Here is a 16,757-nt window from a genome sequence, read left to right on the forward strand (position 1 = left end):
CAGCAGCGGCGCTCACAGGGAATGACTGGTTCGAAATCGCATTCACGTTAATAGAAGGAAAACCATGGCCTGTGCACACCTGACTTTCTGCCATACCCTCCCTGCCTGCCCTGCTCCCTGCTGGATTTTTGGGAGCATGGAATTAACCCTCATGTCCTGGCGAAGATTCAGCACCTTCAGGGGAGGGGGAGAGAAAATTGCAGATGGTGGTGGGGGAGGTAGAATTTGTGCTGAGGAATCCTGCTATCTTGCTTTACACAGAACTGAACCAAATATGCTTTGTGTTTTTTTGATCGTCCCACGTCAAAAGAAGAATACAAGAAAGAGTCTTGGATCCTCAGCGCGTACACTTTATGTAGTAGCGTGAGTGGATGAAGGATATCGACCATAAACACTTGTGACCTCTGACCCTGCTTTCAAAGTAAACTTTTCAAGACCCCTTTTATAGCAATAACTTTTTTTTTGAACAAAATACATTAAAAGTGTTCTGTTCTGTCTCAGTGCAAGAATCCGTGGTTTTACTGATTCTCTCAAAAATGTAAGGGCACTCATAACCCCAGTCATTAGGTTTTCTTTCATTTCCAGAGATTTTAGGGTTATTAGGGTTTAAAGAAAACACATTAATAATGATTGTTGATTTACTGGAAAAGAATATTAACCGAACGTACATTTAACCTTTTAAGAACAGCAGGGACATTATTGCACTGCAAGAAAAAAGCAATTGGTGCTTCATCTGTCATTAAAGCTTACAGTAAAACATTGATTGATGAACACAGACAAGCATGCATTTTCATGGACATCAAATTATTGTTGAATGCTACTATTGTGTTCCTAACACAGATGAGACTGCACACAGGGAGATTAACGTAACAGTGACCTCAGTCTTTATTAAGACACTCCAGAGTGAGAACACAAGAACATAAGAATTAGGAACAGGAGTAGGCCATCTAGCCCCTCGAGCCTGCTCCGCCATTCAACAAAATCATGGCTGATCTGGCCGTGGACTCAGCTCCACTTACCCACCCGCTCCCCGAAACCTTAATTCCCTTATTGGTTAAAAATCTATCTATCTGTGATTTGAATACATTCAATGAGCTAGCCTCAACTGCTTCCTTGGGCAGAGAATTCCACAGATTCACAACCCTCTGGGAGAAGAAATTCCTTCTCAACTCGGTTTTAAATTGGCTCCCCCGTATTTTGAGGCTGTGCCCCCTAGTTCTAGTCTCCCCGACCAGTGGAAACAACCTCTCTGCCTCTATCTTGTCTATCTCTTTCATTATTTTAAATGTTTCTATAAGATCACCCCTCATCCTTCTGAACTCCAACGAGTAAAGACCCAGTCTACTCAATCTATCATCATAAGGTAACCCCCTCATCTCCGGAATCAACCGAGTGAATCGTCTCTGTACCCCCTCCAAAGCTAGTATATCCTTCCTGAAGAAAGGTGACCAAAACTGCACACAGTACTCCAGGTGCGGCCTCACCCATATCCGATACAGTTGCAGCAGGACCTCCCTGCTTTTGTACTCCATCCCTCTCGCAATGAAGGCCAACATTCCATTTGCCTTCCTGATTACCTGCTGCACCTGCAAACTAACTTTTTGGGATTCACGCACAAGGACCCCCAGCTCCCTCTGCACCGCAGCATGTTGTAATTTCTCCCCATTCAAATAATATTCCCTTTTACTGTTTTTTTTTCCAAGGTGGATGACCTCACATTTTCCGACATTGTATTCCATCTGCCAAACCTTAGCCCATTCGCTTAACCTATCTAAATCTCTTTGCAGCCTCTCTGTGTCCTCTACACAACCCGCTTTCCCACTAATCTTTGTGTCATCTGCAAATTTTGTTACACTATACTCTGTCCCCTCTTCCAGGTCATCTATGTATATTGTAAACAGTTGTGGTCCCAGCACCGATCCCTGTGGCACACCACTAACCATCGATTTCCAACCCGAAAAGGACCCATTTATCCCAACTCTCTGCTTTCTGTTAGCTAGCCAATTCTCTATCCATGCTAATACATTTCCTCTGACTCCGCGTACCTTTATCTTCTGCAGTAACCTTTTGTGTGGCACTTTATCGAATGCCTTTTGGAAATCTAAATACACCACATCCATCGGTACACCTCTATCCACCATGTTCGTTATATCCTCAAAGAATTCCAGTAAATTAGTTAAACATGATTTCCCCTTCATGAATCCATGTTGTGTCTGCTTGATTGCACTATTCCTATCTAGATGTCCCGCTATTTCTTCCTTAATGATAGCTTCAAGCATTTTCCCCACTACAGATGTTAAACTAACTGACCTATAGTTACTTGCCTTTTGTCTGCCCCCTTAGAGGCCGGTTTATACACAGCGCTCCCAAGGGATGCTGGGATTCCTTGGGACTTCAGGGGATGCGCTCCCTGGTGGCGGAACATGGGAGTGCATGCTTTACAGATATACAACATCACGCCCCCCCCAAAGTCAAAGTGAAAACTATTTACAAAGTGAGGTGGTCGGGAGCCTTTCTTTCCCTGGTGGACCGCCTCGGTACAAATGTCTGTTCTGGTGTATTGGCTGTGCCCTCGCTGGGCTGGCGTGTTGTTGGCCCTGCAGGGCTGCTGGGTGAGCCTGGCCTTGCTGGGCTGTTGGGCGTGATGGGTACGATTTCCTGGTCCGGTGTGGTGTCGTTGATCCTTTGGGTGTGTGTTGTGGGCTCGAAAAAGGTGGTGTCTGCTGTGGGTTGTTCAGGGCAGTCTGTGAACCGCAGCCTCATTTGGTCCAGGTGCAAATTTGTCCATTGTCTAGTTTGACTACAAACACCCTACTCCCTTCTTTAGCTATCACCATGCCCACGATCCACTTGGGACCATGTCCATAGTTTAGTACATACACAGGGTCATTCAGATCAATTTCCCGTGACATAGTGGCGCGACCATCGTTTACATTTTGTTCCTGCCGCCTGCTCTCTACCTGATCATGCAGGTTGGGGTGAACCAGCGAGAGTCTGGTTTTAAGTGTCCTTTTCATGAGTAGCTCAGCCGGGGGCACCCCTGTGAGCGAGTGGGGTCTCGTGCGGTAGCTGAGCAGTACTCAGGACAGGTGGGTTTGGAGTGAGTTCCTTGACTTGTTTAAGGCTCTGTTTGATTGTTTGTACTGCCCGCTCTGCCTGCCCATTGGAGGCTGGTTTAAACGGGGGCCGAGGTGACATGTTTGATCCCATTGCGGGTCATGAATTCTTTAAATTCGGCACTGGTGAAACATGGCCCATTGTCACTGACCAGTATGTCAGGTAGGCCGTGGGTGGCAAACATAGCCCTCAGGCTTTCAATGGTGGCGGTGGCGGTGCTTCCCGACATTATTTCACATTCAATCCATTTTGAAAAAGCATCCACAACCACCAGGAACATTTTACCAAGAAACAGGCCTGCATAGTCGACATGGCTCCTTGACCTTGGTCTGGAGGGCCAGGACCACAAACTTAGTGGTACCTCTCTGGGCGCATTGCTCAACTGAGCACACACGCTGCATTGCCGTACACAGAATTCTAAGTCAGAGTCGATACCGGGCCACCACACGTGGGATCTGGCTATCGCTTTCATCATTACTATACCCGGGTGTGTGCTGTGGAGATGACAGATGAACATCTCCCCGCCCTTTTTTGGTAGCACTACGCAGTTCCCCACAACAGGCAGTCTGCCTGAATGGACAGCTCGTTGTTTCGCCGCTGGAACGGCTTGATTAGCTCTTGCATTTCAATGGGGATGCTGGCCCAGCTCCCATGCAGTACACAGCTTTTTACTAGGGACAGCAGAGGATCTTGGCTGGTCCAAGTCCTAATCTGGTGGGCCGTGACAGGTGATTTATCATTTTCAAACGCTTCCATGACCATCAACAAGTCTGCGGGCTGCGCCACCATCAACAAGTTTGCAGGCTGCGCCATTTCCACCCCCGTGGTGGGCAATGGTTGCCGAATGAGAGCATCCGCATAGTTCTCGGTGCCTGGCCTGTGGCGGATGGTATAGTTATACGCTGATAGCGCGAGTGCCCACCTTTGTATGTGGGCTGAGGCATGAGTATTTATCCCCTTGTTTTCAGCGAACAGGGATATGAGGGGCTTGTGATCGATTTCCAGCTCAAATTTGAGGCCAAACAGGTACTGATGCATTTTCTTTATCCCGAACGCACACGCTAATGCCTCTTTCTCAATCATGCTGTAGGCTCTCTCGGCCTTAGACAAGCTCCTGGAGGCATAGGCGACAGGTTGCAACTTCCCCGCAACGTTAGCTTGTTGTAATACAGACCCAACTCCATACGACGACGCATCACATACTACCACAAGTCTTTTACACGGGTTATACAATACAAGCAGCTTGGTGGAGCATAAAATGTTTCTGGCTTTCTCAAAAGCAATTACTTGGTTCTTTCCCCCATACGCAGTTCTCACCTTTACACAATAACACATGTAGGGGCTCTAAGGGTGCTTAACCCCGGTAGGAAGTTACCAAAATAGTTGAGGAGTCCCAGGAACGACCGCAGCTCCGTGATGTTCTGTGGCCTGGGCGCGTTCCTGATAGCCTCTGTCTTGGCATCTGTGGGCCGAATGCCGTCCGCCGCAATCTTTCTCCCCAAAAACTCCACTTCTGTTCCCATGAAGATGCATTTCGACCTCTTCAGCCGCAGCCCTACGCAACCCAGTCGCTGGAGAACCTCCTCCAGGTTTTCTAGGTGCTCGATGTTGTCCTGACCCATGCCCAGTATGTCGTCCTGAAAGACCACTGTGTGTGGTACCGACTTGAGTAGGCTCTCCATGTTTCTCTGGAAGATCGCCGCAGCCGACCGAATTCCAAACGGGCATCTGTTGTAGATGAACAGTCCCTTGTGCGTGTTGATGCAGGTGAGGCCCTTCGAAGACTCCTCCAGCTCCTGCGTCATGTAGGCCGAAGTTAGGTCGAGCTTGGTGAACGTCTTGCCTCCTGCCAGCGTCGCAAACAGGTCATCTGCCTTAGGTAGCGGGTATTGGTCCTGTAGCGAGAAACGATTAATAGTTACTTTATAATCGCCGCAAATCCTGACCGTGCCATCACTTTTGAGTACTGGAACAATCAGGCTGGCACACTCACTAAATTCCACTGGGGAAATGATGCCCTCGCGTTGCAGCCGGTCCAGTTCGATTTCCACTCCCTCCCTCATCATGTGAGGTATCACTCGTGCCTTGTGGTGAATGGGTCGTGCCTCTGGGACCAAGTGGATCCGCACCTTCGCCCCGGAAAAGTTTCCAATGTCTGGCTCAAAAAGGGAAGGAAATTTGTTGAGAACCTGGGTACATGAGGCCTCATCGACATTCTGAGTCATCTGGGTCACCTGAGGCCTGCTGGCAGTTGCAGACTCGTGGTTTCTGCCCTGTTCATTTCTGTTCGCAAACACAGTTCCAGTTAATTTATGAACATTGCTAGCACTTGTGTGCTGAGAGATTTGTTTGGTGTTATCACTGGTGGACATAAACGCCTGTGCTATCGCAATGGCCTTACTGAGGGTCGGTGTCTCTCCAGTCAAACGTTTTCGTAGGATGGTCTCGTGGCCAATGCCAAGTACAAAAAAGTCTCTGAGCATTTGCTCTAGGTAGCCATCAAACTCACATTGTCCTGCAAGTCACCTTAGCTCGGCGACATAGCTCGCCACTTCCTGACCTTCAGATCACTGGCACGTGTAGAACCAATACCTCGCCATCAGCACGCTCTCCCTCGGGTTACGATGCTCCCGAACCAGTGTACACAGCTCCTCATACGACTTATCTGTGGGTTTCACCAGAGCCAGAAGATTGTTCATGAGGCTGTAGGTCGGTGCCCCACAGACTATGAGGAGGACCGCTCTCCTTTTTGCAGCGCTTCCTTCTCTGTCCAGCTCGTTGGCTACAAAGTACTGGTCTAGCCGTTCGACCCAGTCCTCACCCTCTGAGAACTTCTCCAGGATGCCCACAGTTTGCTGCATCTTTGCGTTGGATTCGTATACTCGTCGCCAGTTATTGTGTTCCTAACACAGATGAGACTGCACACGGGGAGGTTAAAGTAACCGTGACCTCAGTCTTTATTAAGACACTCCAGAGTGAGGAACAGGCCTTAGGGGCCGGCTTATATACAGTGCGCCCAAGGGATGCTGGCATCTCTTAGGACTTCAGGGAATGCGCTCCCTGGTGGTGGAACATGGGAGTGCATGCTTTACAGATACACAACAGCTACATCTCCCCTCTTTCCACATCAAATTATTGCAGAATGCTCCATCTCCCCTCTCTCCACGCTGCATCGTTACGTCTGGTGTCCCCCAAGGATCTATCCTTGGCCCCGTCCAATTTCTCATCTGCATGATGCCCTTTGGCAACATCATCCAAAAACACAGCGTCAGTTGCCACATCTACATGTACCAGCTCTACCTCACTACCATTTCTCTCGACCCCCGTTCTCCAAATTGTCAGACTGCTTGATGGACATCCAGTTGTGGTTGTGCAGAAATTTTCTCCAATTGAATATTAGGAAGACCGAAGCCATTTTTTTTGGTCCCCTCCACAAACTGTGCTCCCTAGCCACTGACTCCATCCCTCTCCCCAACTTCTGTCTGAGGCTGAATCAGACTGTTCACAACCTTGGTGTCATATTTGACCCTGAAATGAGCTTTCGACCACATATCCGCAGCATAACTAAGACCGCCGATTTCCACCTCCATAACATCGCCCGTCTCCGCCCTTGCCTCAGCTCATCCGCTGCTGAAACCCTCATCCATGCCTTTGTTTCCTGTCGACTTGACTATTCCAACGCTCTCCTGGCTGGCCTCCCACATTTTACCCTCCATAAACTAGAGGCGATGCATAACTCGGCTGTCCCTGTCCTAACTCGCACCAAGTCCCGCTCACCCATCACCCCTGTGTTCGTTGACCTATATTGGCTCCCGGTTAAGCAACGCCTCGATTTCAAAATTCTCATTCTTATTTTCAAATTCCTCCATGGCCTCGCCCCTCCCTATCTCTGTAATCTCCTTCAGACCTACAACCCCCCAAGATGTCTGCGCTCCTCTAATTTTTCCCTCTTGAGCATTCCTGATTATAATCACTCAACCATTGGTGGCCGTGCCTTCTGTTGCCTCGGCTCCAAGCTCTGGAATTCCCTGCCTAAACCTCTCCGTCTCTCTACTTCTCTTTCCTCCTTCAAGACGCTCCTTAAAACCTACCTCTTTGACCCAGCTTTTGGTCACTTGCAATTATTTCTCCTTATGCAGCTCGGTGGCGATTTTAAAAATCTCATAATACTCCTATGAAGCACCTTGGGACTTTTCACTATGTTAAAGGTGCTATATAAATCAAGTTGTTGTTGTTATTGCAGAAATCAAGCGCAGGCAGTGGAAGGAGCGTGCGGCAAACCTGTCCCACCCACCCCTTCCCTCAACGACTATCTGTCCCACCTGTGACGGGGAGTGTGGTTCTCGTATTGGACTGTTCAGCCACCTAAGGACTCATTTTTAGAGTGGAAGCAAGTCTTCCTCGATTCCGAGGGACTGCCTATGATGATGATGCTGTTGTTCCGAGGGATTGCCTATGATGATGATGCTGTTGTACCTCTACAAAATGAACTATAGTCTGAACTGACAAACACACCAACTGTAGTGTGAACTCCACTCAGACACATCAAACAAAATCTTAAAATTGATCAACAAGACTTTATTAACTTTCAGTGATTGTGTTGCACATTTTCTGGACAGTCTGATTTGTGTGATCAGTGTTCGTCTTATTAACATTACATTACTCAGATGCAACTGCATCATTAATGACATCATCCTCATTGATTGCAAACTTTCCTCTCTTATTCTTCTTAAGTTCCAAATATGCCTTCTGACACTCCGTCCTATTTCTCATGTGGAGTTAAACACCGGCTTAGACCAGTTGGGCTGAATTGTCTGTTTCTGTGCCGTACATTCTACGTAATTTCTCACTACCCTGATTCCATTGTCTAACTCATTCTTTCCCAGGGTAGAAAAAACTCCTTCGTTCCCTCAGTTTTTGCTTCCTTCGCCAATCAATAGGCTCTTAAGACAGTAACTTACCCTAATGCAGAACCTTTGTATATAGATGTAGTGAAATCCCTCAAGGTGCTTTAGTGAGGTGAGTGGGGGAGACACTGAGCATGAGAGTTCGGGAAGAGATGTAGTAAGATGATGAGGGTTTGAATGAGTTCCAGTGAATATGCCCAAGTGACTGAACAGTCTATTCCTGATGTTGCAGCAGAACATAAGAAATAGGAGCAGGAGTAGGCCTTTTGGCCCCCTCGAGTCTGCGGGAAGTGAGCGGGAAGAGAACATGTGCAATTTACGAAAGGATATACCTGCTTTGGAGGCAGTTCAGAGACTGTTCACTAGGTTGATTCCGGAGATGACTTATGAGGAAAGGTTGAGGAGGTTGGGCCTCTACTCATTGGAATTCAGAAGAATGAGAGGTGATCTTATCAAAACATATAAGATTATGAGGGGGCTTGACAAGGTGGATGCAGAGAGGATGTTTCCACTGATCGGGGAGACTAGAACTAGGGGGCATAATCTTAGAAAAGGGGCCACCCATTTAAAAATGAGGTGAGGAGGAATTTCTTCTCTCTGGAATTCAATGCCTCAGAGAGCTGTGGAAGCTGGGATACTGAATAAATTTAAGACAGGGATAGGCAGTTTCTTAACCGATAGGGGATTAAGGTGTTATGGGGAGCGGGCAGGGAAGTGGATAATCGTCCATGATCGGATCAGCCATGGTCGTATTAAATGCTGGAGCAGGCTCAGGGGGCCATATGGCCTACTCCTGCTCCTATTTCTTATGTTCTTAATTTGCACTCAGAGGGGCGGTGGGTGAAAGCTAACATGTAGGATTGGAGGTGGTTGATGAGGTAGTGTGGAGTGAGGTCATAAAGGGATTCATAAAAGAGCAAGGATTTTGAAATCAACACGTTGGAGGATGGGAACCCACAGGAGGACTGCGATGATAGGTGAGCAGATCTTAGTCTTCTTCTTTCGTATGGTAGTAGCAGAGCAAATCAAATGTCAATATTTAAGTCAGATATCCAGGCCGAAGCTTCCGGTGTAATAGCATGAATATCTTGTAGGCTGCCTGAGAATTTCCTCGGAGGGCAGTGCTCAATGATGTGCTCCAGGGTCTGATTAGAAGCTCCACAGTCACATGATCGGGGTGCTTTAATCTTCCATCTATGAAGAATGTGGTTTTGACGTGGTTGATGGTTGTCCACTGTTTGCAAGGCAAGTTTGATCCTTCAGGTTGTCCTGTGGGGTCCTCTATAAGGGATCCGTTCGGTACGGCACAGTTCTTCCAAGCATTTCGCCACCGGACATCAAGGCTGAGGGGAGATCACTGAAGGGCTTCGGCAACAGTCCAAAATGGCCTTCTAGATTTGAGACGGGTTGGCGGTAGGTTGTTCAAGTCGGCCTGGATCGGCATGGCTTTGCTGGTGTAGCGGTTGTATTCTCTGGAGACTGTATATTCGCGGTGTAGGTATGGTGATGCGATGTTTGCAAGCACGGGCTGCCAAGGTGTTGGTGTCGCTAAAAGCGTACCGGTGATAATTCTCACAGTACATTTCAGCTGGACATCAACGGATTTGACATGCGGACTTGATAGCCATGCTGGAGAGCAGTACTCAGCTGTAGAGTACTACCAGGGAGAGTGCTGTTGTACGGAGGGTTCGAGCGCCTGCTTCCCGTGTGGATCCGGCGGGTTTCTCGAGGCTGAGCCTCTTGTACCAATCCAGCAACCAATTACACTTCACCATGCTGTCTCTCAGATGGTAGCTAGATGCAGCAGCGATATTAATAAAGCACTTCTCGGTACCCAGGGCACACACCGTGACATGCTGCAAATTTGACCAATTATTGTTAAACACATAGGCTGGATTTTCGGTTTGTTGCCGCCTGTTTTCGCCCCGGAGGAGTGGTAATGGTGGCGGAAAGCATTTCTGGGTGGATGGCCAGCTTCCAATGCCCCACTGGGACATTCGGTGCAGGGTTTACGGGGGCATAGAGCAGTACTGCCCGAGAGAGGCGAGCCGGTGTGTGGAACATCCCTGGTTGCAACCAGCTTGAAATTTGAAACTCGCCTGATCCATAGTGCCGCCCGAGTGGGACCGTCTGTGAAAGCTGCCGGTTCCAGCTGTACCGGCAAGCGTGATGTGATTTAAAATATATACATATATATATATATATATTTGCGATTTATGTTGATGTGTTGGGAATGATTTTGGTGCATTTTTTCCAATTTTCTTTTTTCCACGGAAGCCTCTCTTCAGGCGCTCCGAGGCCGGCTGTTTATCTTGGGACGTTCAGTCGCTCAGCCGGCCTAGCTCCCTAAAAGAGGTGTAGAACGCCTCCCTTAGCACTCCGCTCCACACTCAGTGCCCAGTTGGTGAATTTTGCAGCTGGAGACACAAACCGTTTCCCGGCGCACAATTTACCGCTCCGCCCGGATCAATGCCACAGCAGAGGCACAAACAAATTTCCACCCCGTATCTTGTTGTGCTTTGACTTACCTCTTGGATACCTTCTTGGATTCAGTGACACTAAATGCTCCGGTAAGTGGTCTGAGCATCTTACTTTATTTAAACCAGTGTGAATTCATGTTGTTTCAAAATGCAAGACTTAAACATAGCTCAACCCCAGTACGAGTTCAATCGCCCGGTGGTTATGGCATAGGACCGGCTGAAGTCAGAAACTCAAATCCCACCATGGCAGGTTATGAAACTGAATTCAATAAATCGGACCCTTTCTGGGCTGGCAGCAGAAAGCCTGACATAAAAACCCAACTGGTTCATTGATGTCTTCCATGAAGAAACGAATGCTCAAAAATCTTGGTTATAATGCTGAAGGGAAAATAACAAAAGTAGGGAAGAAAAAAGTATATAACCTGTGTTAAGGGATCTGACAACTTAGGTTTGCCAACATTTTGCTCAGCTGTTGACAAAACCCTCAGAGGCCCTCTCCTAAACACAGCTGGTTGTACTTCCTTGTTGTCTTTCCCACAGTAAGTGGATCATTAGCTGCGTGAGAAGTGGGAAAGTGATAATCATTGCAAGTGCATACTGATTGACCGCGTTCTCACAAGAAAGACTTACAACCTGGAGACCCCCAATCGGAAACCGGGGGCAACCGCCAGGTTGATTGAGAAGTGCATTGGTTCTGACTTCTCCCAAAAATGGGGAAAAATGTCACTGAAAGACGCACGAGTTTCATTTCCTTTGCGTTTTCTTTTTACATTTTAACCCAGAATATAAATCAGAAAGGTATTTGCTTTGGTACTGTGGGTTGTAGAATGATTGAAATTCCAAACCTATTTGTGATTGTGTTTCAGACTGCTATATTTGAACTTGTTTTCTTAAGAACTGCGCTACACGATTTGTGGAAAGTTGGCGCGCAGTCATTTCTTGGCAACTGCTCCCACGCAAAACTGTAGCAAGATGTGGCAATCTGCACAGTGGTTTGATCATTTATTGCCAAGCATATGTGTAAAAGAGAGTGGCATTTACCAGCGGATGACAATTTTCAGTTTTCAAAACACCATATTTTTGTTTATCATAGATTTTATTCCTTTTTCAGTGGTAAACCAAAGGAATCCAATTCAATAGTAACTCTAGTACACTCATAAAGTGACCCAACATCAAATCATAGTTTCCAATGTGCAATACACTGGAACAACTTCAGAATCAACGCTCTAAAGCAAGAGTACAATAAATACTCCTTTTGGCATGGAACACAAAAAAGTGAATAAATTCTCTTTTGCTCCCCAGAGGTTAGCATGCTAACCAAAAAATGCACACTTAAACCCAGGTCAGCAAAAGGATTAATTTGCCAACCAAATTGCCACACCCTGTGACTAAAGTCTACATTTCTGTCGTACCTTTAAAAACCTCAACGTATTGTGGAAACTTACGATTTCAAGATTACATTGTCATTCATACTACAATTTTGAAATGGTATCTCAAATTTCAATTCAAGGCAATGACACAAAGTACATTTTAAAATTTTGCCCACAAAAGCAATAGAAAAGTACTCCGTTTCTCTTTCTATACTTTTTATTCTACTACAACAGCACTGTATTATATTTCTTGGAGCATAGCAACATAATATTTTCATGCCTTTGAAAAGGTAAATATAACCCGATGGTGGGGAATTCATAAAATAATGCAATAAGCCTTTGGCTGCATTATAAAACTTCAATTGTGTTCTTTATTGGCTATGTGATTCCAAGTGGCAAATGAAGTGGAAGGACTGCAGGCAGTTGATGACAACTACCAAACACTGTGGAATATGTAAGCAAAAGCAAAATACTGCGGATGCTGAAATCTGGAATAAAAACAGAAAATGCCGGCAATCTCAGTGGATCAAGCAACGACTCGAAACGTTAACTCTGCTTTCTCTCCACAGATGCTGCCTGACCCACTGAGATTTCCAGCATTTTCTGTTTATATTACTGTGGAATACGTAATGTGCAAAAAAGCTTTTTGTCGCACATATTGCATCGTATTCTGCTACAACGTATATATATGTACATACTTGTAGATTGTAGATTCGCTTTTCCAGCAGGTAAATATATTGGACTGGATTTTCCAGGGCCTATGTGTGTACGTGGTGGTAAGTGCCCCGCAAGCTCTGGGTTTCTGCATGCTCATGTGCAAAAACCCGTAACTTGTGATCTGTCAAGTTTAAGCTTGGCAGATCGTACCCATCCTCAGGAAATGGACCTCCGCTGGCAGAGAGTTGGGCTATTTGCCCAACGACTGCCCAGCAAATGCCCACGAGACACTTACGCCTGGTAAAAACAGGTGTAAGGCCTTCTTTTACCAGCGTAAGGGGTAAACTAAATATTAAATCAACATATTTAAATGCTTTTAACCATACAAAAACTTAAAAAATTAGTTTAGGTTACTTTTTGGCCCCTTGAAAAATCTTGAAATGTATTTTTCAAAAAATTTAATTTTTGTTTTAAATGTTTAACTAAATTGTATTTTCATTAATTTTGACCATATGGTGATTTATTTTTATTTAAGTGCTGTGAAATTGTGTTTTTTAGGGGATTCCTATTATGCTTATGGGGATTTTGTACGTAAATAGAATCTCCCGTAAACGGAAACATAATGGGAGTCGCCCTTTGTGATTTGTTGGACTGGCCCACGTGATCCCAGGGACACTTGTGAACTGCATGCACCCCTGGGATACGTGGGCCTTTACCCCTGAAGGCCCAGGAGCACGAGTCTTCGAAGATAAGGATGCACCATGTAGGCATGGAGTTTACTTGCGGTTCAGAGGTATTCGCCCGCGGGAAGACTCCGACCGCAATTTCCAGACCATAGTTTCCAAGTGTAAAGTGTTAAATTATGAAAGGATGGGACAGGGTAGATAGAAGAAGTTTCCATTAGTTGAGGGGTCAAGAACAAACAGCCACAGGTACAAGATTAAAAGTAATAGATTTAGAGCACAGGGCAGGAAAAACCTCTTTGCACAGACAGCTGTGAGACTCTATAATTCACTTCCAGGGTTAGTGTTTGAGGCAGAAACATTCAATATGAGATTGGATAGATGGATGATGGAAAGAGGTTGACGAGATATAGGAACAGTACATGTGATTAGAACTATTTGCTTGCATGGAGGGTAAATGCTGACACGGATTGGTTTGGCGAATGGTCTCTTTCAGAAAGAGACCATCAAAGCAGCTGCCTCTGCCGGTTTTGTTCTTCTCCTTAGCCACTAAGCAAAACTTCCCCTGAGGTCCTCCTATCCTATCCTTGAACTCCCATCTCTCTCTAGCTTCTCTCCCATCTCCCACAAGCTCTCTCCAAGCTCATCTCATCCATGAGAGCCAATTCCGCCTCCCTTGATCACATTCCCATTAAACTACTGATCACCCAACATTACTGTCTGGCTCCCAAATGACTCTGTGTGGAAGCCCTAATCTGAAAGGAAACCACATAAATATTCAAACTAGATTATGCTAGTTTCACCCCTGTAACAGCTGGAGTGGAAGATTATACAATGTCTTAGCAAAACAATATTATTAGCTGCAAAAAGACAATATGATAATTTAACGTTTGTTACCTGTAAATGGAAGGCTCCCTGAGCAGCCTCATGTCTAAGACTGTTCCTTGGATGAATTCATAGCATATTCCATTCTGAAAAGTACAGTAAAGTTCTGGAGCACAGTGGTGATCGTGAAGAACCTGAAAGCTTTTCACCTCATTATCGCGGTTTACAAAGAGTTCCGTCATGTTGCCATACATTCTGACTAGAACAACATCTTCCATAGATGAATCCACGTGACAACCGACAAGCTTGTTTGTGATTCCATCTGTGAAAGTCTAGGAACAAAAGTCAAAGAGGTCAGTTTCTTCTGAAGTTCTGGACTCAATGCCGAGGGTTACATTTCCACAGGTAATGACCACCCTTTGCTATCTGTTCAAGTGAGTCTATGTAAAGCAAGACAACTATAACTTACTAGAAAACACCTAAACTTAACAGTAGGTGAGTAGAAATCGATTCATCTGATTGTTTGCAATTACTGAACCAAAATAAACAGAGCAATTTATACAAGTTGGAAATTAGAATGAATCTTAAATGTACAAGTCCACACTTCAGATGTAATATTCAACTATTTTTGAGCCACACGCAGCATATTACCTTTTACACGACTGCCATCACTTTCCTGTACAGTTAACACAAAAAGGAAAACAAAATAATCCTTAATTACAAAAACACTGTTCTAATACAGAAGTACAAATGAAATGTAAATGAATGGTCAGAGAATCGTGGACAGTCGGTGACAAATTTCCGATTTGTGCTACAAATGGGTCTCCAGTGGCAGCAAAGACTGGTACAATTATCCCGACCCTCTGACTGTTGTAGTACTGTAAGAATTTCACTGTACAATTGAGGGCATTCTCTCTCTGCATTTAAACCAGAAAGCAGATATTGTGTGTTATTAGTGTCTGGCACGGTGTAAAATTACAAGCCCAGTATGTAAGCGTCACTTATAATTGATGAATATCAGCCATTAAAAACTCAGTTTTGAAAGCTACATTTCCAAGAAAATTCTTATTCTTAAATTCTGATGATAGTTGATCACATGGGATTTAATGAGCACAACACTCACGCTCCAGAGGCATTGTAGTGTAAGCTGTAAGTTCGATGTGCAAATGGTGAATCAAATGAAAAGCCTTACTTAGGTCTACGGAAACATACACAGCGCCAAGATTCTTTCAACTTAAGCAGCTTAGACAGTAGTCAGCTTTATGATTACAATTATATACTGTCACAACTTTGGTCAGATTGAGAATTAATGTCTCAACCAGGTGCTCACATACAGTCTTTGAAATATCTTCAATATTTTGACAAACAGATAATGGGCATGAAAATCACGTTACTCAAGGTCTTTCTTCTTCAAAGAATGTGGTGTTGCAAATTGCTTTCTGATTGGTCCATGCTAACCATGTGCTCATGTGAGGCAAGATCTTAACTTTGGGCAAGTTTCAAGCGGATGGGTTACACTTTAGTTTACACAAACCTTAATATAACTGTGTTCTTTTCCAGAACCTTCATTATATTTAGGGGTTGAAATTGCCCCCTCTTTAAGGCCTATTACCGCCTCTAAGAGGTGGCAATGGGGCGGTAAGGCCTTTCCAACCAGGATGGGGGGGGGGACGACAGGTGGATGGTCTGAAATTGCCCCCCGGGCTGGGGGGGATGGCAGAAACGGGTTCTGCCGTGCCCCGTGTTCCCGCCACATTGGGCACGCGCCGACCCCTTACCGCCCCCGGCCAGTGCTCCCGACAGCTTATCCCAGCAGGAAGTTGCCAGTGGCTGGGCAGTGCATCCTGATCTCTTGCTGTACCTGCATACTATTCTTTTGTGTTTCATGCACAAGTACCCCCAGGTCCCGCTGTACTGCGGCACTTTGCAATCTTTCTCCATTTAAATAATAACTTGCTCTTCGATTTTTTCTGCTAAAGTGCATGATCTCACACTTTCCAACATTATACTCCATCTGCCAAATTTTTGCCCACTCACTTAGCCTGTCAATGTCCTTCTGCTGATTTTTTGTGTCCTCCTCACACATTGCTGTTCCTCCCATCTTTGTATTGTCAGCAAACTTGGCTACGTTACACTCAGTCCCTTCTTCCAAGTCGTTAATATAGATTGTAAATAGTTGGGGTCCCAGCACTGATCCCTGCGGCACCCCACTAGTTACTGGTTACCAATCAGAGAATGAACCATTTATCCTGGCTCTCTGTTCTCTGTCAGCTATTAAACCAACACTTACACAACTAACCCTTCACAATGCTCTCTGGATATGGGCACCACTATCACCCTATCCTGCACTATGGCTACACAACTCCTCCAACATACAGCAACTGCCTTGCACAACTCCAAAACATCTTCCACCGGTGTAACATCCTCACATCCCCACATCTCTGACTTCATCTCCCCATGGCAATAGCCAACCACTCCTTAACTGCCGGCCTTACCCTCACTGACTTATCTCTTTGCAGGAAAAGATAGCATATAATGAATGCCCAGCAAAAGGCAGGCAAATGGAGGGGGCACCCCTAGCTTCAAACCCCTCACCCCTCATGAGGATAAGGCCATGAAGCTCATGACGATGCATTCAGCTATTGAAGAGTTTGGTGATGCCAGGGTAGGCAAGGAGGAATGAGACAGTTAGCTTGCTAAACCTGGTCTACAGTATTA

General features: G+C 45.6%; 1 protein-coding gene across 1 annotated transcript in view; it reads right to left on the minus strand.

Moving 5' to 3' along the window:
* Positions 1 to 16,757, minus strand: part of LOC139279662 (ethanolamine kinase 1-like) — a 610,209-nt gene that overhangs the window by 441,410 nt on the left and 152,042 nt on the right. The window contains exon 2 of the mRNA XM_070898767.1: positions 14,112 to 14,371. Within this exon, the coding sequence (XP_070754868.1) occupies positions 14,112 to 14,371 (260 nt within the window). The remainder of the gene's footprint in view (positions 1 to 14,111; positions 14,372 to 16,757) is intronic.

This window comes from Pristiophorus japonicus, chromosome 14, assembly GCF_044704955.1.
Source record: "Pristiophorus japonicus isolate sPriJap1 chromosome 14, sPriJap1.hap1, whole genome shotgun sequence".
In the NCBI taxonomy this organism is placed as follows: domain Eukaryota; kingdom Metazoa; phylum Chordata; class Chondrichthyes; family Pristiophoridae; genus Pristiophorus; species Pristiophorus japonicus.